Here is a 24042-nt window from a genome sequence, read left to right as displayed (position 1 = left end):
GCCTTCTGTGTTAACAGTTTTTCACAGAAAAAGCTGAATGTTCTTAAAGGAATTATATGGGATGCTTTTTTTTTCCTAGAAACAGCGCCACTCTCGTCCATGATTGGAACATTGCAGCTCAGTCCTGTTTAAGTAAATAGAGCTGAACTGCAATACCAGGCACAGACTGTGACCAAGAGTGGTGCCGTTTCTGGCAATAAGTAGCCTAGTCTACAGGGAGAATTACTCTTTCAACTCTAGCCTATTTATATAAATGCTAGAATGACCATTATGGTGACGATATGCCAAGAAAGCCATGGTTATGGTATTTACACAGAGTGAAGATCACAGCCTGTACCAGGACCCGTCCTTGACTAGAGATATACGGTAAATTGTAGAGGAGTCACGAGGGTTGTTGGGCAGGGTTCAGCTCACTCCCTATAATTCTTCAGAAACTTTGATGTTTTATATGACTGGGCAAAAATAAAAATGCCTATTCCGATCCATTAAAATCTGAGCTAGTCTGTTAACTAGTTTTTTTTACAAGCACCGACATAGCAAAAAGAAAAGAAAGTTAGTGTTTTTACCGTAGGCTTCCACAGCAAAATACAGATGACCAATCTGCTCTCATTATCGTGTGTTTAGTGCTTTTTTTTTTTATGCATTTCTCTTTTTTCTAATTTATTTAATTATTTTTTTCTTTTTCTTTTATTCTTCCGATACAAGTCTATAGGGGGAAAAAAAAGCGCCAAAAAAACCCTGCGAAACTTTAGAACCACACTTTGGGAATAAATTTTCATGAAATCATCTATTTTGTTTGAACTATTAGGCTATGTTCACACATGTTGTGTTTTTATGCAAATTTTCAGCTGTGTTTTGCAGTACCAGCAAAGTCTATGAGAAACCAGAATGTTTCACGCATCTTGTTTTTTTTTGTTGTGTACTTTGTTCCTTGGTTGGGTTTTTGGAAAATAGAGCATGTCACTTCTTTAAGTGTTTTTTCACCTGTAGGAAGTAATGGGTGGTGAAAAAAAACGCACCAAAATTTGCATCAGCGTTTTTTCATTGTTTTTGATGGCAAAGTAGAATAGGGTTCTTTTTTTTCCTCAGAACTTTATGTACATTCATAGAGACAGAAGGACAGTGAAAAAAACACATAAAACCTGCGTTTTTGATGCAGGTGATTTTCTGCTAGAGATTGGGTTTTGCTGCAGATTTGTGACACTGAAAAACCCAACATGTGAACATAGCCTTAGGGTACATTCACAAGTGCATTTTTTTTCTGCATGAAAAATGCAGAATATGGCTAAAAAAATGTTTTGTTTTGGATGCTAAACCAGATTTGATGTCAATGAAGAAAACTTCAGTAAAAACACTGATAGAATTGACATTCTTTGTTGTTTAAAAAAATGAATCACAGGTCAAAAAACGCAAAGAAAAAAAAATGCATCAAAAGAGCTAATTTTCGATACACAAAAAATAACATTTATTCTTTAGATATCAAGTTGAAAAAAGACTTGTCCATCAAGTTCAACCGAGGAGTGGAAAAGGACAAAATGAAGGGCTATAAGGAAATCCATATGATTCAGTTGGCCCTAAAAAGAGCAAGTTTTTCCCCTCCTGGTTTCAGGTGTTGATCGACTGGGTCAACATTCAGTACAAGAATTTTACATGTGTTCATAAGTTTTTGTTATATTCTCCTAAAAAAAAAGCATCTGAGCCTTTTTTTTTTTTTTTTTTAAACCATGGACAGTCCCTGCTTTCATCAGATTTTTAGGTTGGCTGTTTATATAATTAATGCTCTTACAGTAAAGAACCAGCTCCCAAAGTCAGCGTTAGCTGTCAACAGATTCCATTCACTTCCATGGCATGATGTCATCAATATATTAGTCCTGGGCTAGATGATGTTGATGGAGAGAAGAATCAGTCTTGTTGAATTTCAATGCTTAAGCCTTTTTTCTTCCCAGGAGACAAGTCGCCGCCTTAGGCGTTGGTCTCAGCAGTTAGGCTACTACCGATCAGATAGAGATGGCTAAACTTAGTCTCTTGTTTTACAAGGAAACCACTTTTAATGGATTGTACTCCTTGAATAATTCCTTTTCGAAAATCCGTGATCACTTAATCTGTGGGTAAACCTTGACGGTAACTGTTAAATTTCCCTGCAGCGCCTCCACAGGGGAAATTAAGCATTACACAATGTCCATTCAAATCAGTCATGCTTTGGCAAAAAGGCGCAGTGATTTCTCTCCTCTTATGTTAGGGTTTCAAGGACGGTAGTAAATGGTAGTAGGGTGGGGAAGGAGTGGAGTTAAAGTCACATAAATGTTTGTTGGTTCATGTGACTTTAAGAACTAGGAGCTGTTGTTAGACTGGTCACATTTGGGTGGATTAGTACAAGGTCTATGGAGAGATAATTGGAAGACGTATAGTCTTTCCCACCGAGGATTTAGACATAAACAAAAATAGCCCGGACTGCGCTCCCGACGTAATTCAGCAGAGCTCAGCTTAATCCCAGCCCGGCCAGATCTAGCTCTGTTCACAGGAGAAATTAAATTCTGCAAACTTATCGCCATCATGCAATCTCCGTAATACTTATGATATTTATTTTAAGAGGGGGGTACTATAGCTGCCTCCAATGGTAAAAAGTTGGAGAATCAACGTCTTTAACCCCTTCCCGACATGTACCGTATGTGTGTTTGTATCATACATCTGGGGCAGGTGTATAGAGCGGGCTCAGGAGCTGCGCTCACTCCATACAATGTGAATGCTAGCCATATAGTCTTCCCCAGTCTCCAGTTAGCTACAATTGCAGCTGTTAAACCACTTAAAGGTTTATTCTCATCTTCATCAATGGATATTGTTGGATAGTGCTTGTAAAGACAAGCCTTTTTGCAATTTATTGCTTATTAAAATTTTCATCCGTTCTTGAGATCTTAACACTTTTTCTTTTGATTACAACTTGTTGCATTGGAAACCGACCCCTGCTGCTTTCTTGCTTGTAAGCAGTGCGCTGACATTTTCCTGGGAGTAACCAGCTATGCGCTTTTCAGTGATCCTGGCCAGCTTCAAAACAGGCTTTTTTACAAGCTCAATAGAAAAGGGCTTGTAAGCACTGTGCATGTTCTACTGTCTAAAAGTGGTGGTCTGTCTTCAAGGCAACACGCTGTAAGCAAAAGAAAAGTGTTAATATCTCAAGAACGGCTAAAATTTTTAATAAGCAATAAATTGCAAAATTGCTGGTATTTACAAGCACTATTCGACAAAGTTGAGAAATAACCCTTTAAAGCCTTAGGCGACTAATTTGGAGCAATCGCGTCATGTGATCATTTTTTGGCGCCCATTGCGCCCTCTCTCATGACTTAATTACCGGGCACCAGTGAATTTCCATGGCAGGCAGGGGCACGCTTTGCTACCATTTTCGTACTCTAATAAAGCAGTATATAGTACAAGAGATCAAACTATCGCAAGTTCAAGTCCCCTAAAGGGTACTAAAAAATAGTGCTAATTAAGAAAAAATGTTTTATTACATAGATAAATGTATATAAAAGTTTGAATCACTCCCCACTTTTTTTTCCCCATTAAAGAAATAAAAAAACTTACCTTATTTGCTATCGCCGTATACATAATAGTCCAAGCTTTTAAATAAAATGAATTAACCCGTATAGTAAATGTTGTAAAGAAAAAAAATTTAATAAAAAGTTTTTACTCTTGGAAGAGGAGGGAGGAAAGACGAATGCGCAAAAAATGAAAAATCGCCTGGTCAGGAAGGGAATAAGGAGCGTGAGCACCTGAATTTCCCTTTGTGGTGCGCAGGAGGGGCGATTGATGTTGAGCAAATCTGCCAGTGCCATCCTGGAAGCTGTACTCAGCCCTATCATAAAATAATTTGCCTATATATATTTTATACCTTTTGTCCCTTGTCATTTGCATATGTTGCTGAGTTCCTGCTGAGTCTGAAAAAGAAGGAAAGAAATCAATGACTGATCTCGGGGTTTGAGAAATAAAGGACTTGTCAGGAACTTTGGGCGAGCTAAGACCCGTAGCGTCACTCTGCCAGTCCCGGCTGAATTTCCCTGTTCAGGCTGAGATGCAATTAAAAGGTTTTCCCATCCAATAAAATGATGGCATATCCCTAGGATATGTCATTGGACCACCAATGACCTATAAGACAATCTCTAAAATCCAGAGAATGAAGGGGTCTCAGTGCTAGTTTACGTTCCTTTATACTTGTCTCCATCTGTCATTTTGCCCCAGAAGAAAAGCACTAAGAAAATTGCGAATGCCAGTGTGCATCGAGCCTTAGGCTGTGTTCCATGCCAAAAAGACTGATCCGTTCGCTAACTGATGCAACTGGAAGCAGAGAGGGAACCCATTGATTATTATGGGTTTCCTTTTGTTTTGTTTTTTTGCAACAGAAGAAAAAGTTCTGCATGTTGCTCTTTTTCTTCACCAAGCCAGACCGATCCCATAATAATCAATGGGGTCCTTCTTTTCTTCCATTTGGATCAATTTTGGGCATGAATTCCATTTCTCTACTCCTAAAAACAGAACAGATGAACATAAATCCCAAAATGGATACGTGAATAGAGCCTCGCTCTTTTAGCTGCCCATCTTGGTTTGCTGTCGACTGAGCACCAATTTGGCTGTTGTCTATCCCTCCGGAGCTCCCCCATACACATGCACTTTCAGTTTCTCAATGGGGAAAGTGGAGTCGGCCGTGACTAGACTTCTTACCATTTCATTGGGCATGAACGTTGAAATGTAGCATGCCCGATCTATTTTATCCCCGACATGTGCCAAACGAATCTTGGGCAAACACCTAATCTGATTGACCTGCTGAACTTAGTTTCGACAGACTTTGGTCCAATGTATATGGTCGCCTTTAGAAGGGGATGCAGCATTGAACCAGTTCTACATCCCCCTTTGCTCTTTGTGTCAATGGGGTTTCAGGATGTTAAAGTGAGGACATAGGGGTCAAAATATAAAAAAGTAGAAGTTGAGCAAGAGGCATTGTTCATCAATAATGGCTGCTACCGTCAACACCACTGTGACAATTGCACATCATCAAACTTTATGAGGATCTGCAGTTGTCACCTGGGGCATGCACTGCTATTACTGTGCAACAACATTTCTTTGGCTTTGGAGTTTCCCTTTAAGATTTCCACTAAATGGGAAAACACCAAATAATTTATGAGGGAGTCAGGAACACGGACAGTTATTTCCTTCTGTCTCCTCTCTGTCACATGGACAGATATAAGAGCCGGACAATACAAAGTGGAACACCTTGAACTTCTCGTCAGTCCGGCACTGATGTCTACACTTGTGGCGCTTGTGCATTCGCTTCTCAATAGTACCTGTGTATGTATGTGACCGAGGAGGGCAGGTTGTTGCCCAGACCTCGGCGGGGCCTCTCCATTTTAGGTTTATTGTATTAAGTAGTGAACTCTACCCCAAAAAATGTGAATGCAAATGCCATACTTACTGAGTACAATTTCCATTTAACTGCTGTTTATTCAGCTGCCATAGGAGGCGCTCTAGTGCCATTTTCATCCCAAGTATGAGTATAGTGCAAAGTAAAAAATTAAAATTTTGTTGAAAAGGCCAAATAAAAACTATTCAATGTCTTAAAGGGGTATTCCGAACATGGACATTTCGTAATATATTCCAGACTCTGGTTAATTACCATAATGGGGGTCCCATGTCTCATGGGAGATTATAGACCATAGATTACAGTCTATGGAAGATATTGATATATCCAAAAGAATTTGACCCCTTGTTTTAGTAACCATGGGGTCAACGCAGTATATTTCTACTGATTTAAAAAGCATTGTTTTGCCTTTAAAAGTTAGAATACCCCTTTAATTGTTAAAGGGGTTGTCCAGGATCAGAAAAACTTGGCTATTTTTATTTCTTGAAACAGTACCCCACGTGTTCACAGGTTGTACGTGGTATTACAGCTTAGCCCTGCTCAATTCAGTAGAGCTTAGCTGTAATACAAGACACATTTTATGGATATGTTTGGGGCTGGAAGAAAGCAGCCATTGTTTATTTTCCCTTTTTTAATATTCTTGGAAAATCTTGTAAGCGAAGATTTGCCTGCTTGATTAGCAATTCCTCCTATTTGCTGAGAATTGCCTTTTAAGCGATTGCCTGTATATAGTTTGTTATTCTGTGATCACGTCTGACTTCGGGCTGCGTGTCTTGTCGTCACATATGCCGGCACCCATGACTGCGCGTTTCTGCGTTGTGTGGGCAGCCATGCCCTATACATAGAACAATGAGCACTTGTAGCAAAACCCACTCAGAAGGAAAAGACGACGGCATGTATAAGCATCCGCCCAGGTTTTCTGGTTTTCTTTCACATACTTTGCATTATCCTGTTTGCATTTTAGTTGGATACTCTCCGCTGTGACTCCCAGGGACGGCTCGGCTGGGGCCACACTGTGACTTTGGCTGCAGATCGCTGTACGCCGCTGCTACATCGCAGCATAATGCAAACGACCCGGAAAAACTGCAACCGATTCTGAATTTCTGCATCTCGCTTGTCGCTGTACCTTGCAGTTTGCTTGTGTCCCCCAAATCACTTGAATAATCTTTGACGCGACCAAAGTCGTTGTATAGCCCCAGCCAGCTGGAAGCAGCTCTTACTTGTATTTCGGGAAGTCGGCAGTGTTTATGAATATGTAGGCAGATAATGGGATACATTGCTAATAGGGTGATACCCCTGTACCCCTCGGAATGGAAAAATATGCAATACTGGTGCAACGGAAGGCAAATGGGACACTCTCATGGCCTGCGACGGGTAAGACTTGTTTATTGCAACAAGTGTCTCGACCAATACTCTCCGAACGACTTGCGACAATTTTTTTTATAGCTGAGATTTTTCTGTATAAAAAAAAAACAAAAACAAATCACAGACAAGTCGCATGCAAATTACAATAATAATCCAGACAGATAATCCAACACGTTTGGAAACATTTCTAGGAAATCGTTGGATGTGGTGACTCAATGCGACACCTAGATTTTGGCGTCGCACCAGACATGTAGCCCTATATTCCTAGCCTAAATAGAGCCCAATTAATATAAGCACAAAATGTGATCCAAAATTATTATTTTTTTTTTTGTAACCACAAAAATTTAATGATTTTTTTTTTTCTTTTTATCATGACCGCCAAACGTATGCGGGCGCTGTGGACTAGGTCACTAAGTACCGTATCATAAATAAATGATATAAGTGATATTAGTCCTTGAGTCTCGTTCTTATCCCGAGACCCGGTGCAGATTCCAGCTGACATCTCTGTAGCCTACGGATTGTTTTTCTGTCCTTGTCTTTCTCAGACAGTGATGTGTTTGTTTTCGTTGCAGCGCTGCGGATGATGAGGGTGATGATCTGCCTATGAGAAGAAGTGTAAGGGTGCTGCTGGATCCAGAGACAGAGGCGGCTCTCCTCCCCTCCACATCCCGCTGAGCCGGTAGAGGAGGAGTCTTTAGCAGCTCAGTGCTGAGTTCAGATTCCTGCCGATCACTGGCTGAACCTCCACAGCCTCAGGAGGAACGAGCAGCGAGCTCTCCCTGCTACCAAAGTGCACGTCTTATTGAAGAGAAGTGAAGCCACATTCTGATTTCACACCCTCTTGTCTGCAGCGACCGCCAGGAAGAAACCTCGTTCCCCTCCAAGAACGACAGCGGGAAGAAATTTAAAAGGACCCCCTTCTCTGCAGGTTTGGAGTTTGCGGGTCCAGTCCTACCACCCCTGGAGATGCTCCAAAGACCATTCCTCTTCTCAGTCAGTTCTTGGGCCATCCATTCCCGAAGAAGGGCCGGACACCCCAATCACAGATACATAGAAGTTGACGGGCGATAATAGACTTTGAAGCTTGTTCTTTTCTGCGAAACAAGGGAAAAACATTCCTTCCTAACCCACCCCTCCTCCTTCCCCAACTCTTCCATCTGCTTTCTCTTAACCTAAGACTTTCCTGGTCTCGGTGGGGTCACTCATGGCTTTCCTGACCAAGAAGAAAAAGTTTAAGTTCCAGACCCTCTTCACCCTGGATGAGCTGACTGCCGTGCCATTCGTGAATGGGGTCCTCTTCTGTAAGGTCAGGCTACTGGATGGAGGGGACTTTGTCAACTTGTCTAGCAGGTAAGTGTATGGAAAGGTGACCGGGGACAATAGCCAGAAACTGAGCCTTCAATCCTCTTGTTTGTGTCTTTTGTTAGGGATGTGTTTAGCATTCTTATAGGGTTTTAGTGGGTCCTAGATTCCTGATGACACTTTTGTGCTACTGATCAAATACTAATTATCTGTGATACAAAGGGTAAAGGTATGTGACCGGCCACATAAGGGGCTAAGCATATATAAGGTGCACAAGTGTGTGAGAGCTGCCACACTAGGGGGTAATAATGAGAGCTGCCACACTAGGGGGTAATAATGAGAGCTGCCACACTAGGGGGTAATAATGAGAGCCGCCACACTAGGGGGTAATAATGAGAGCCGCCACACTAGGGGGTAATAATGAGAGCTGCCACACTAGGGGGTAATAATGAGAGCCGCCACACTAGGGGGTAATAATGAGAGCCGCCACACTAGGGGGTAATAATGAGAGCCGCCACACTAGGGGGTAATAATGAGAGCTGCCACACTAGGGGGTAATAATGAGAGCTGCCACACTAGGGGGTAATAATGAGAGCCGCCACACTAGGGGGTAATAATGAGAGCCGCCACACTAGGGGGTAATAATGAGAGCCGCCACACTAGGGGGTAATAATGAGAGCCGCCACACTAGGGGGTAATAATGAGAGCCGCCACACTAGGGGGTAATAATGAGAGCCGCCACACTAGGGGGTAATAACGAGAGCCGCCACACTAGGGGGTAATAACGAGAGCCGCCACACTAGGGGGTAATAACGAGAGCCGCCACACTGGGGGGGGGGGGTAATAATGAGAGCTGCCACACTAGGTGATAGCCATTGCATGATGTACAGTACTCTATGGCTGTACAGTGGCGTTCTTCGGAGGTATACATAGTTTGATCCTACTGAACCTTCGACATTCATGTGAATTTATTTTTGTGGTGGTAGTAACACCCCTAGCAAGACACTATATGGTTAAGTTAATGAAGCAGCAGAGCTGAATTTACGTTTTTACCCCCAGCTTTCCGAGACTCCTGAATGACATGTGTACCCTGATAGGTGGCAGTATGGAAGTGCAGGAGGCATCGCAGTATAGCAAGGCAGAATGGTATTCAGGAGCCTGGGAAACGTGGGGTAATAGCCCCCACGGGAGCTGTAATGACAGGCTATTGTCACTTTCAGAAAAGGAAGAAACAGATGTAATTGAGAAATGGCTGAATAGAATTGTAAAGACTTGACAGAAGAGCACGACTTGGGGATTTTCACTTATTTCTAGGGGAGATACCCCAATAATTGTGAAAAATGGCAATATTAAATATTTTAGTATCATGTATGGCGTAATTATTTCTTGGTCATTTAGGAAATAAATAGTGTGCATCCCTTTAAGGCTCTCATCTTACAGGATGCCTTCACATATTGGACCAGTGTGTGTGTGAAACAGACATGTTCACACGTTTCGGAAAATTTCTGCTGCGGATTTGGTCAGAACGTGTTACTTGCGGACTTCACCTTACTCCATCACTAAGCCGCGAATAGGGTGAAATCTGCAGTGAAAATTAGTACACTGCAGATTTCATTTCCACTCCATGCTTTTATTTTCATGCTGTTTTTTTCCCCAATGTGTGAATGGGATTTAAAAAAACAAACATTTACTTGTTCTTTACTATAAATTGCTGACAATTTGCGATGCAGCAACACCGCTACATGTGAACTTGGTCTTGGGCATGCACTTGTGCAGGGGAACCTGTAGGTGCTTTGGAGTAAATTTCCGGGACTGCTCCTTGCATATACCTCCGATGTGCCTGAAAAATGAGCCGAGACCCTTATATACAATTTTTTATTATTGCTGTACCTTTCCATGCAGGCATACGTAGCTTTCCATGACGCAGCTCTTTACAGGTAGGAACCTCACACGTGCGCACAAGGCTGAGCCGTGTCTGTGTTTGTACAGGTGAGGCTGGTACCTGCTGGTCCCAACCTGCCCTTTACACTTCTTACATAATCCCTGATTGAACAGGGCCTGGGTAGCACTGCACGAAACACTTAGGTCCTAACACATCCCAGCACGGTGTGCCTGGTGGTCACTGATGGGGCATCCTGTAACTTGCAGTGCTTTAACATTTTCCAGGTATAGTGATAAAGAGTTGTAGGCTTGCACAAACTGTTGCAGGTTTTCTACCAGGATTTGCAGGATGTAAAATCCTCAGTGTCCTACAGTGCAAGCGCTGTGGATGAGATTTTACAAACGCTCATCCATGTGCATGAAAAAAAAAAATCTGAAGCATTAATTAACCTGCGGAGCAGGTTTTTCATCCACAACGTGTGAAATTACAGTGCAAATTTTCCATATATAGATTGAATTGGAAAACATTTTTTTGCCTTTGTGGATTTTTTGCAGCAGCGTATAACTCCCGCATGGACTTACCCTCAGGGTTAAAAGTGCTGGGTTGCTGCTAGACGACCCCCTGCTTAGACCAGATCACAAAATCAGACATGGGTTCAGGAAAGTAAAAAAAAAAAAAATCTGTCTTTTTTTTCCTTTTTGGCGCACAAGGACCTGGCTTCAGCTTGTGTTAGGACATTGTATGCACGCGACGTCCTGGCACTGACTAGTGTAAGCACCATGAACAGGACTGAGGCCTCTGGGACCTGGGCAACCACTGTGATTACTGGTGAATGTTATAGGATACTTCCAATTAACCAAATGCAAAATCTGTACCCCCTTCACATGCCATTTTTAGAACCGCTGTCCCTTTATGTGGCAGGGAGGCTTTAGGAGCTCCCTAAGCATGGGGACCCTGGTGTGACTGCAGCCCCTGCCCCCATAGCTCTGGCACTCCACTTGCATTGGGGTCATTAACATGTGAATGTCGGTTCATCTACATTACCACTTTTCCCTCTCCTGTGTATCTGATCTTTCGGCCTGGCACACAACGTAACAAACAGGCAGATGACATAATCGCAGCTTCACTGTGGAATCTGACCTGCAAGTTAGTCGCTGACCATGGAGCACATGATCTGGAATGTGACTCTTGTACATGTTGGTGTTTCCTAAATGATTGATAGACCTGTCACTTTAAATTTCCAGATAACTCTTTATCCACCCAAAGTCACGTGGAACCGCCGGCGTCTAAACGATCAGATTTGGCCATTTCTGACTATGTATAATTTATCAGGTTCTGGGATTAGACAGCGTCTTGCTTTTAGCTGGGAGGAGCGAGTCTATTCATGCACTATTTAGTTATTGGCGTGCCTTCGGGATGCTCCTACTTTACCCTGTTCCCCATAGATGAGTCGGGGCAGTGTAGGAGTTAATCTTTCATTTTACCCTTTGACCCATAGTCACACCTGCAGGCGAAATTATAACCCTTTGCATTGCAAACAGTGATATCAGGGTTTTTGTGAACGTAACCCACAGATAATTCTGGATAAGCCAAATACCCGGTGACGTCAGGAGGCGCAAGGGCATGGGAAACGCTGAACCGCAATATTAAGGGAAATTCCTGGGAATTGACAAATATCGCACAGAAGTTTATTGACCCTTTCCATGTAAAAGACACGCAAGGAAATATTACCCATCACTGGCTGCAGTTTTTGGGGGCCTGTGTATTACAGTGGTTCTTCAGTTTGGAGATATAGCAGAGCTGAGGTTGTCATTTGGCTGTATTCATCACAAGCTTAGTTGTTTTTTTTATCAAACTGCAGAAACAAATTTGGCTCGGCTTATACCAAAGTTTTTAGTTTAGGGGCGTTATACAATTGACCTTTAGGATTGGGCCAGCCGTTACAGATTTGCGCTGCAGAACCCACCCTTCGAGTCCGCTGCAATTTAGGCTACGATCACAAATCCATGTCTGTGTCTACATCCATGAGATGCGAATGGTTGCCCTCATTTTGCGTCCATTTTTTTCCCCATCTGTTTTTACAGACTGAAACAGGGAGACTGAACTTTTTGTATTCATTCATTCTTAGCAACGGGTCAGTTAAACGCATTGAACTCAGATGGAACTTTGAAGTAAAGAGTCTGTGTTCCATGTTCCATCCATTTTTATAGGGATCTGCAAAACAAATGATAACAGGACATGCTCTGATTCTCCGTGATCAGACACACAGATCAGTGATGTGTGTATCTATCAATGGAACTCTATGGGTCCTTGTCAAGTAAAAGACCTGACAGCACTGGGGCATCTCACACGGATGTGTTATTGTCGCCTTAGGCTATGACCGCACAACATTTTTTCAGGGTTGACAAGTTCGACCATTTTTTCAAGAAGAATTTGGCACCTTATACCTCTCCTCTCACTGGGATCTTTTCCTGGATTCCTCTACAACATCATTCTGATTGCAGACAGCTCTATTATTCCATTCTTGGACAGTAGGATCACCGCTCCTGTCCGCGCCTTTGCCCTTCTGATCTGCTCCTCATTATGTTTTGTTCCGTAATATCTCTTGCTAAATTGGAAAGAAGTTGACATCTGGCCTCCTTGAGCGGTGATTGCTGCCAGCACTCGCAGGAGATTGTCCTATTAGAACTGGTCATTGATTGCATTGGGTTTAGATCTACAGTTGTGTGCGTGTGTGGTATCGTGCCGCACTCCCGGCTGTGGGTTCCTAATGTCTAAGGATAATCTCACCTAAAGCAGTAATCCCACCGACATTTGTTTTTTCCACAAATCAACACCTTTTTCATATTGAATAATAGTGTAATGGTTTTGCTGGTAATACAACTGTCGAAAGCCTTTCCAAAATTTAGTAAAACCGCATGGTGGCACAGTTTGTGTGGCCTTACTCTAAGGGTGTCATCAGAGCAACAGGTACTATACATGGTTTACTGACTGTTGCACCGCTGCTACAGATACTGTATGCACTTTACTGCCGGTTCCACCGCTGCTACAGGTACTGTGCGCACTTTACTGCTGGTTCTGCCGCTGCTACAGGTACTGTGTGCACTTTACTGTTGGTTCCGCCTCTGCTACAGGTACTGTATGCACTTTACTGCCGGTTCCACCGCTGCTACAGATACTGTATTCACTTTACTGCCGGTTCCACCGCTGCTACAGATACTGTGTGCACTTTACTGCTGGTTCCACCACTGCTACAGATACTGTATGCACTTTATTGCTGGTTCCCCTGCTGTAGCAATAGTTGCAGGTACAGGACGACACCTAGATTGTGCACTTGTGATAGGACCCTAGTATATCTTCACTGATGACACAGTGGTAATAAAAGAGATAATTGACCTTGTGTTCATCTATCTTTCTATCAGGAGTGTTGGATTGGCAGTTGCTGAGTTGTAATAGTAGTAATATGGCACTTATAGAAGTATATGGACTAGTCTGTACCTCTATATGCCCCCATATTACATGCAGAGATATTGGATATGTTGCCTCCGTATTAGAGTGTTGTATATATGAGTCTTATATCAAATTGGTAGGATTATTGGCATGACATGAGTTAGCCGGGACTTGAGTCCAGTGGGGCCTTTTCGTGCAGTTTGGGGATTTTTACTTTGTGGTAGTCAGTGGAAATTCTGCATTGAGCATGAATATCGCTCCCTACGGTGGCTGATATGTCATAGACACACAGTCATAGGCATTATGTGTCTTGCAGTGTGCTACATCTGAACTCAGCGTCTTACTGGTAGCACTTTGCCTTTTAGGTTCCGACCCAAATTCTGCAATGTGATTTCTTGTAGTCTTGTCCTTTAATCAACTCTTGATCTGCAGTTGTTTGCAGTCTTTTTTACGTTCGGCCCCATAATGCATCAAAGTAATGTTGTGATCGAAACACCTTAATAATGAAACGCTGATTTACAGGATGGACCTTCCTGATAAGACGGCCAAGACCATCCAGAAGAAGTGTGACGGACCCGAATCGAGTGGTCGTATAACTCATTGTTCGATGAGGTCAACTTCTTTAACTTCTCATCAAAGCGAGCGCTGTTTCTAAAAATCCTTGAGAAATAAAGACTCTCTTCATATTGCTAAATGTTAAGTCATATAAAGCCGAGCTCTGGCTTAAGTCATCCTCTATCACTTATGTTTTGCTTTCTGCTATTTTGAATGCACAAAATATAAGTAATCCAAGCCATATAACTTGCTATTACTACTGCAAAACCCCTTATACATGCACACTTGTCTTGGCCCAGAAATATACCTTGCCCAATCCTTCCTTTACTCAACATTTGCCACTATATGGGTTGTGTCGGGGGACACACCTATTCATATTAGATGGTTGTCTGTCCGTTTCTTCCAAAATATACCTATAGGTTAGGTCACAACTTCTCGAACCCCCTGCGATCCCGAGAATGGGACTCTGAAGCTCAACCCTAAATTTAGCAAAGATGCACCTGCTCGGCCTTCGATCCATTCATTGTCTATAGGATTTCTGAGCACAGCGCTCGGCTATTTCCGGCAGTTCCATAGATAATAGAGCGGAGGCCGAGTTTGTGCACCTCCGCTAAATTCACGATGGAGTGCAGAGCTAACTTCTCTGGATGCTAGAGCCCCGTTTTCAGGATCTCGGTGGGTCTCAGCGGTCAAACCCACAGTAGTTAGCAAGTTGACCCCTATGCTATGGAGGAAGGATCACTTGATTTTTTGGGGAGTAATCCCTTTAACGCTACTTTCGCCTTTGTTTGCCAGCATTTCATGTTGTATAGGGTGAGAGGTGGGATCAAACATTGGTCTCTCTCAACTGTAGGGGTCACCAGGCTTTAGGTAGATTCTGCTGGTGGATGGATCCATCAGCAAGTGGCAATACCCCTGCTGATGGTTTCTGCTAGGTAGTGATGGCAGCAGAATACAGGCATAGGAATATATTGCTATAGGGTCAATACCTGGAGCAGGTGCAGATCACGTTAATTAGAGATGTAACTGGCTGCGTCCCTCCCGGAGCTGCGACCTCTGCCCAGCGTGCAGGGAGATGGCACCGTGACGGCGCGTTGCTAGGACCAGTGTGTGCTGAACTTACAAGGTGTGTTGGCAACTGCATAGAAAACACACAATAGGTGCTATGCTCTCGGATCGCAGCGCTGAATGCCTGACGTTCCTCCTGACGTGTTTGTCACTGCCCTGGAATTGTTTTAGTTCCTCTTGAAAAACATCAAGTCCTTGGAGAATGACACCAGATAGGCTTATTTTTTAAACCTACATGCCTCCTGCATTTTAGTGAAGGGTGTAGCAGGTACAATTCATTCACCTTTATGATTTGAAGCAGTATATCGGGTTATTTTCTCTCCAAATTTCTATCTACGGCGTAGTCTCGGCCTGGAGTCATTGATCCCGGATGATTCAGGCAGGTTTCTAGTATTGTCAGTATACGTGAATGTGAAGTGTTGTGTCATCTAGAAATGCACAGGCTGGTAAACATGCAACTAAGAATAGAAAAGGTCAGTGATGATAATCCTGTAAAGGTAAGTGGCTGCCGAATCGCATCAGCCTTATATTCAGCAAACTTTCCATTCTAATCATCTATGATACTTTTGCTACCAGCAGCATCGGACTTGAGTTTCTTGGGGTTACTATACCACCACCCTCTATACGTACAAAACATTTGCCAGGCCACTTTAAGGAATAAATGCACCTTTTAAAAGGAAAATATAGAAGTTTTTAATAAGCGGAGACTCGGATGCTGGAACCCCCCCCCCATCACTAAAATGGCAGGGCGGAAACATTCTGCCGGCACTGAGCCAAGCGCTGGACTTTCTATGAGCCCCTGTTCAGCTACCCCCACTTTTACGAGAAAACAAATGCTTGGCTGAGCTCTTCTGCCCCTTAGTTTTAGCAATATGTGGGGGTCTCCTCACACGATGCCTGCCTGACCAGCTACTAAAGCATTCTCCGGTGCCACGCACTTCCGCATCAGGAGGTGAGTTATGCTGATGATGTGTCATCATTACATGCCAGGATGTGGGCACAATCGGTAGGTGTCCTGCGCCTAGGATATTCATTAAAATTGGACTCATGCTTGATACTTGCTGATAATGCATTCTGGCAGGTGATTTCATGAGTGGTGCTCACCTCCTGATGATGCAGAAGTGAGTGGCCCCAGAAAATCCCTTTAAACTATATTGTAATTTTGACTGATCTACTTTATTTGTGGATCTTGTCATAAGTAGACCCCAGTAAGTGGTCCAAATTAGGTTGTCTTCTGCTGAGCTTTCAGTCTGGGCCCATCAACCCATACCCTAATGGGCCTGTCTTCTGGACTGATGGTCCATAATAGGATAACTACGGAAGATTTCACATACTGATGTCCCATATTGCATTTTTTTGACACGTGGTTTAATGTAAGTTGCCCACGTGAGCAGATATTGTTCTGACCACCACTGTACGTGTTGGGTCCAAAACAAACATCCAAGACAATTACACCTAATAACCATTACCCACAAAAGCTTGTATGTGCATTCAGTGACTGCCAGGTACCGTCGGCTCCTCGACTATTATTTACCCAATACGTTGTCAGAATATTTGGACATTTATTTATTCAGTCATTCTGCCAAATATTGAGAATGTCAAAAAGATACCACAGTGACATCCTTGTTCTTACCACATCACTGACGGCAACACACCGACCTATTGGCCAATTTAGAAAACCCATTTAAATTTGGGATGGGTCTTTTGTTCGGGATCCTCATCAAACTAGTATAAAGCTGACATCACAGCCACATCGGAGCCTTTGTTCTGTGTACAACTGGCTTATATCTTAATGGCACCTTCATGTTACTGAATAACCGCCCTCACCTGCTTTACTAAAACCCGGTACTATATCTAATTTTATTACTTAGGTTAATAACCTACAGTTCCCATCTGTCCATCAGTACAATGCTGCAGTTCAAAGTAGCGTTATCTATGATTCTAGACATAGCCCAACCTTGATCAAACAATATATTTTCCTTCTTTTTTTTTCCTCTAAACTTTCCTTCGGTTGAGAAATAATTCCCCATCGACCTTTGCATGAAGATATTCGCGGCTCCCTTCACAAAAGAGAGAATTCCTGCCGCCACCCTCATCACCCACCGAGATTGCCGCCAACACCCTCACAGAAAGAAAGACCTGTTCTAATGAGACAGATTACATGAGTTCAATTAAACTCTTCATGATTGTAATAACATGAGGTGCAATTTACTACCCATAGAACTAGTAATGTGCCTCTTGGACGGTCTTGAATTGAGCACTTTGCTTAGTGGATGACCATTTCACAAGTGGTAGTGGAAAAGTCTGATAAAATCAAGTACCTTTAGTGGACAGTATGGGGATCCTGAAGTAGGCATGCACTATATAGCGGATGTATGGATGAGGACTTGCAGTATGATGTGTTATGTCCCATGTATCCTATATATTATTACAGAAGTATCATATCCACTGGGAACATGTCCATAACATCTCTGTCCCGATGTCCTTCCTCTCTCAAATCCTGTTGTTTAGGAAGTTGCAAGTTTATCATAAAAAATCCTTCCTGCTCCACAGCTCGGGGTCCCAGGCCCTGCTGCCGCTTATCTGCGGAATGCACGGGTCATATCAGCCGGACTCACCCTTTAACTGCTTACAGACCGGTCTCTGACAAGTTATATATCAATCTCACTTCTCCCACATGCCAGAGTAAGGAAAGAGTATTCAGATTGCAACATGAAGCCCCCCTTACTCCTGATACAAGGCACACAGCTTGTAACCCAGGTCACAAGTCAAACCTTTAGCATGACCGGATCACAAGCTATGCCATGACCGGGTCAGAAGCAAAGCCTATACCGTGACTGGGTTACAATCCAAGCCTATACCATGACTGGGTTACAATTCAAGCCTATACCCTGACTGGGTTACAATCCAAGCCTATACTCATAATCAGGTTACAAGCTAAACCTATTTTATGGCCAGGTCACAAACCTTTACTATGACAGAGTCACTAGCCAAGCCTATAACATGACAGGGTCTCAAGGCAAGCCAATACCATGGCCAGGTTACAAATCAAGCCTATACAATGACCAATTTACAAACCAAGCCTATTCCATGACTGGGTTATTAGCTTAAGCGTATACCATGACTGAGTTACAAGCCAAGCCTATACCATGACCGGGTTGAAAGCAGAGCCTATACCATGATTGATTGAATTACAAAACAAGCCTTTAGCATGACCAAGTTACGCTATAGGCTTGGCTTTGTAAACCAATCATGCTATATACACTTGACTTGTAACCCAGTTGTGGTGTAAGTTTAGCTTATAACCCAGTCATGATATAGTCTCGGCTTGTGACCCGGTCATGATCTAGACTTGTAACCCAGTTATGGTATAGGCTTGATTGAGTGTCTGTGATCTCAAAGAGCTCCACCAGCCATTGCCGAATCTGCTCATGCCCTTAAATAGCTTCCGTCAAAGGTTATCAATCCAAAGTCTGACCAAAACCCAAACGATTGTGGGTGTAGGAGTTGCATTGTGGTTAAAATGTGACTTCCAATCCTGAAAGAAGAACTGTCTGAGTTTGCACAACAGTAATAATTATTCTGATAGCCCCGAGTCCACGGCTTTATAATCCGAGGTTATAGTTGAGCACCATGATATTAAACACAAGTCCCCTTTAGTAATACTACAGTTCCCTGCATACCTCAAGATACCGACCACCTAAATCGTAGAGGATGTTTCCCTAATCAGGACCCTGCTTCCGCTAAAGCTTAGAGCTATAGATATCCAGTTACCTCTATTGATTTTCACAGGTCACCTTGCAATATCTGTAGGTGACGGACATCAGCCAAATCTCCCCTCTCCACTTGATTTTGGCAAGATCAGCCAACCATCTGATGTGTATGGTGGCTCTTGACTCCTTTCTGATTTCAGAAAGAAGGATTTTGCATGGCCATCTCAACACAGATATGTTGCAGTCAGTGGTCTTGGGTTTGAATCATTGGCCGGACTTGTTCCCAGGACCCCAGCTCAATCGTTGGCACTTTTGTCTTGCAGCGCTGAGGTCCTCGGTTTGAATTTGATCAAGGACAACATCTTCATGAAGTTTGCAAGTTTTTCTCGTGTTTTTCTCTGTCTTTTTTTAAGCGGTTTTGGACTTTTGGTATATACCAAACACAATACATTGCAGTCGGTACACAATACAGACATTAAATCTCTGCAAGTCAGGACCTGTTTACTCCCAAGATCGGCCTGTAATACAATGTATACGGCTGGTGAGACGACTGCGTGTTCTTACGGTGAAGGAATACTTGAAGCTTTATGGGCGCTATAGATGAGACATATGAGGATGATATATAGGACATGTAAGGTAATAGAAAAAGACAATTGCCGTGATTATTACAGCGGAGCGATCGCTGCTCTAGTTGCCTTAGATGTTGTTTAGAGTCTGTACTAATGCATTTGAAGCTTTAAATAGCTTTTTATATGTCCCTCGTCTGAAGGATTGTGACATAACTGAGTCACAAAGCGTTTCCAGCGCTCGGAGAAGTTTTTTGGAGTGAATTAATTTGTTCTGAATTTTCAATCAACCCACAACGTGGCAATGATCAGTATAAAACCCAATCGGTATGTTTACATGGGGCTTTTTTGTACCTTTTTTTACGCAGCATATTTGGCATTTTACAGTACCCACCTAATTAATGAGATCTCTAAAATCTCATGCACACTCTGCTTTTTTTTTTCGCGGATTTTGAGCTCTGCAGTGTTTTTTGCCAAGACGCAGCATGCCAATTCTTTCAAGGATTTTGCAGAGTTTTTCACTATTTCAAATGAATGGGTGAAGATTTAAAAACTCATGTAAAACTGCTTAAAAAAATGTTTTTCCTGCCACTACTTTTTTTGGTGCAGAAAAAACACTGCAAATACACAACATGTGAACATACCCTAACACAACCTCAATCTTTGTTAGCTGTGTATAAATATATATTATATAATGCATTTGGCTGCAGGTTGCAACTTGGTAATATCAGAGATCGGAGTCAGTGATTTAAGGGTATTGCATCACTGACCGAACTAAACAATGAGGGCATTTTTAATTATAGGATTCCTGTTCCAAGTAACAATGCTCATCTGCATACCAATGAGTACATAGGTTACTCCGCTCCATTCTATGAACTTTATGGATCAGATCCAGTATAATGAGAATATAGCATGAAAGTGCATTTAAGGGGCAGCTCTGCTTTCTGCAGCAGATCCACAGGAAACTCATGCACACTTTGGTTCAGATTTGTTACAGTGGATTTTCCTATCCCATTCTGAACAGAAATTGGAAGTCACCACAATGGCAGATTTTGTTAGCTGACTCGCAGGTAATTGACATTGAAATCCTCATCAGTATCTTTCCTTGCAGATTTTAACTTGCCCATTGACATCAGTACAGAAAATTTGCCAGAAATTCTTGACAATGTAAAAATTAGCACCACAGATCAATTTCCACAGCAAGTACAGTACTTCACTGCTTTTTTCTATTATTCCCTTACAAAGTTTCTATGCTCAAATCCACACGGAATCCGTCCCATGCGCATTTACCCTAAGGCTGTGTGCCCACGATGCGTTTTTGGTGCGTATTTGCAGCGCGTAATTGCTCCAGAAAACACATTGCATACCTTATCCCATGACTTCCTATGACATTCTGCAAGTTCTGCACAGATTTTGCTCGCAGAAAGAATACGGACATGACCAATTCTTGTGCGTTTCTGCATGCGTATTTGCCTATACAATGCATTGGAAAAACGTATGGCAAATACGCATGCGTTTTTCTGCCAAGGAGATGCAGAAATGCTCAGGAAAATTTCTGCTTCGTTTCTGCATCGTGGGCACTAAACCTTAGGGTATGTTCACACTGAGTTTTTCTTTTTTTGAGGTGGACAAATCTGACATGGTTTTCAGCAAAAATCCACATCTGGAATTCATCTAGTTTTTTTTTTTGTTGAGGTTTTCAGATCTCCTGTGGATTTTGGGGAGGTTTTTGAAGTTTGTTTAACCCTAATATTCATGTTTATTTTTGCAGTTTTTTGACTTGCAGTTGTCAAGTTTGGAACAGATTCCAGGAGGAATCCGCATCAGGTGACTTGTCACTTTTTTTTTTTTCCCCACCTAGACAGAAAAAAAACAACAAGTTGAATGAACATCCATGTGGATTTCCCACTGAAATCAAGGAATACTTGAGGTGTATTATTTATGGCGGTTTTGAAGCCGATCCGTGAAGATACCCTTGGTGTGATCGAAGAAAAAAAATCTGTTTTGAGTTTTTGTGATGTTGTGTTAAAGGTAGATATGCATGTAATTAATTAAATAAAATCGCACCTCAGTTTCTTTTGAAGATATTTTTCAGCAGCACTTTACTGCCCGGCCAGTTATTTTGAATATATCTGTTAAGTGTGAACAGATTCTTAAGTTTTCCACCTGTAAATAATGTCTAATAACCGTAGTTTTGAGTCTGTTCTGTTATTAAAAGAGGAACGGGCTGAACTGTATTCATAGACAGGTACTAAAGGAGGTCTTTGTTACTTAAGGGCATTGGTGCCTGCTTATAAAAGGAGCCCTTTGTCTGAATCATGGAGGCTGCCCTCTTCATTCTCATACATGGGAAAGGTACAGCTGGTGAATAGCAAGTGTGATAACCATTCATGTCGTGTCGGGGACTATACCAGAGCGGATAGTGGCTAAACAAACATGCATGAGCCTGGCAGAGAGAAGGGTGGGCTAGTAAATTTCTTTCTCCCCACCTCCCCCCTGTTGCAAAAAAAAACGAATTGACAACAGTAAAGTGTTTGCTAAATTCTTCCATTGTGTCCGCTGAAATCTGATACTAGCCATTTGGGGGTCTTGTAGGGGAAAATGTTAGGCCGGAGGTAGAACAGAACATCTGAATGCAATTAAGGCAGACTGCCCTGCACCTTGTAAACCACCGCTCCTTCCAAATTTTTATTTTTTTCTCTCCTGGGAACACCATGCGAGATATCCAATCCCCCGCTCCTATAGCGTGGGCTCGGCGCATTGTTATTTTCAGCTATTTTGGTTCCAGTCAATCAAAGAAAAAGTTAACTACACGGCACGCACGGTTCCACTATATCCCACATTGCTATGGAAACGGGAAAAATCCGATCTTGATCACACCCCTTTTAACACCTTCCTAGCCAGGAAAACCGAAGGGACTCCGTAAATGAAGACTAAAGAGTTAAGTTGGCCGAGCCCAGTACTTGTGCTATTGTATTACAGCACAGTAATCTCTAATTCTTCAAATGTAAGAACATCCTTTTTGCATTCATGGCGTTCCTTTGTGCCCATCTGTCAACTCTTCGTGATTACAGCCAGTGCCCGTGCTGTTGTGTATCTGAGCACTTTAGTATTATAGGTATACAGGCGAGCTGTGAGGACGTGCTGAAGGGGCAGCAGGGGGACAGTGTGATTCTTATGTCTCAGGTGATACAGTAAAGCTTTTCTGTTCCGCCAACAGGAAGAATCTCGTCAGACCTTCTTTTTGTGACAACAGCAACTTGTCCCTGTGGTTTAGTAATTACAACCCTGACCCAGCCTTTGGCACAAACCTGTAATTCTCTCCGTGCCTTTGTCAGTAATGAACTAAACCTATCATCTCCTGTTGCCTCAGCAGTTCTTGTTTTCTTACATAAGCTATGTGACCAGACAAAAGGAGATGCTGTATCAGTTACGTACACCTGAGGTCCCACTAACACCGGCAGCAGGAAAACAGAATCCTGCGTTTGCCCATAAGGCTTACAATCTAATTTTTCCATAACACTTGGAAGAAGCATGTAAACTTTATATTGACCTGGTCTGATTCGAACTCAGAGCACCTAAGATTGTAGCCTGTCAAGTCTAGGATGCTAAATTGTGCTATACAAATTGGCCGCAAAATATGTTTTTTGTTGCGAATTTCACTATGCATTGCGGATATCCATCCCCTATAACGTTTTTTTTGGGGTTGTATAATTCCCAGTTTATGCATATAGGACATATGGATATCATACAGTAGTTCCTTTTATTAGGTGATCCCGGATCAAGCATTTTTGTTTTTATGTTTAAGGATTTTTTTTGCTTCTTCACTTGCCAGAATCCATTTCCACATTTACAGAAATTACTTTGGGCAAGATGTAATTTATAGTAAATTTTTGGTGAGCCTGTAACACATACGATGAAAGTGCACCTGCTGCGGTATAAAGGTACAGAAAGCGGTTTCCAGCAGTGGTCTACCCGCAGGTGCTGCGGGCCCCCTCTTTTGCTGCTCCCTTTGGTTCAGTACCAGGCAGCTGACCCACAGGTCTATAGTGTTACACAGAAGGGATTGTGGCAACATCTTATTGTCCTTTTGTGCCTTTTAAGGGGGGAGGAGGGCACAGCCATTGTTATGCCAGAGTTTGGAGAAATTCCATCCCTGCCGCTCTATAATGTGTCTTTGTTTTTACAAACAAGCCGGGAGAAATAACCCCCAGCACAGGCGCTGCTGTACAGACGGTGGGGAAGAGTGAACTCTCTGACATGGGAATGCTCATCTATTAAGTCTTCTGAAATCTGCCGCTATGGTGTGGGGTTTATTAATCCAAACCAATAAATGGGATAAAGTATTTGCATCGTACAATATAACTTGCAGAAATAGGGTACGCAAATTTTGGTTTTGACTGGCTCTATGATCCTTTCTTTATAGATGAGAGAAAATTAAATGAAGTTGTTCTTAAACATATTAAACTTTATTTATTTTTCTCGGATAGTTGACCATTAGGTGGCGCGGTTTTCTTCTCTTCCATGTTGTTTTGGGGGGAAAAAAATTAATGAAATTGCATTAACTACAAGAGTGGGCTCCGGAAACGACACATGAGATGCAGTATAATCATAGTTGTATTATTCTCTGCGAAAAGCCTTTACATGGTATACGGCTTAATATCAGGGATGAGACCAATTCTGTTTTTTTTCCTTAATAGAAAGTGTACTGCATGTGTCAAATTCTTGGGTCTC

The 24042-nt window shown here is 42.5% G+C and overlaps 1 protein-coding gene across 1 annotated transcript in view; it reads left to right on the top strand.

Moving 5' to 3' along the window:
* The window catches only part of EEIG1 (estrogen-induced osteoclastogenesis regulator 1), a 54929-nt gene that overhangs the window by 4424 nt on the left and 26463 nt on the right, over positions 1–24042 (top strand). Inside the window, exon 2 of the mRNA XM_073639992.1 lies at positions 7345–8122. Within this exon, the coding sequence (XP_073496093.1) occupies positions 7977–8122 (146 nt within the window). The 5' untranslated portion in view covers positions 7345–7976. The remainder of the gene's footprint in view (positions 1–7344; positions 8123–24042) is intronic.

This window comes from Phyllobates terribilis, unplaced genomic scaffold (genome assembly GCF_046119375.1).
Source record: "Phyllobates terribilis strain yellow unplaced genomic scaffold, ASM4611937v1 Scaffold_7__3_contigs__length_470593459, whole genome shotgun sequence".
Lineage (NCBI taxonomy): Eukaryota > Metazoa > Chordata > Amphibia > Anura > Dendrobatidae > Phyllobates > Phyllobates terribilis.
This window is presented reverse-complemented; position numbering and strand designations above follow the sequence as displayed.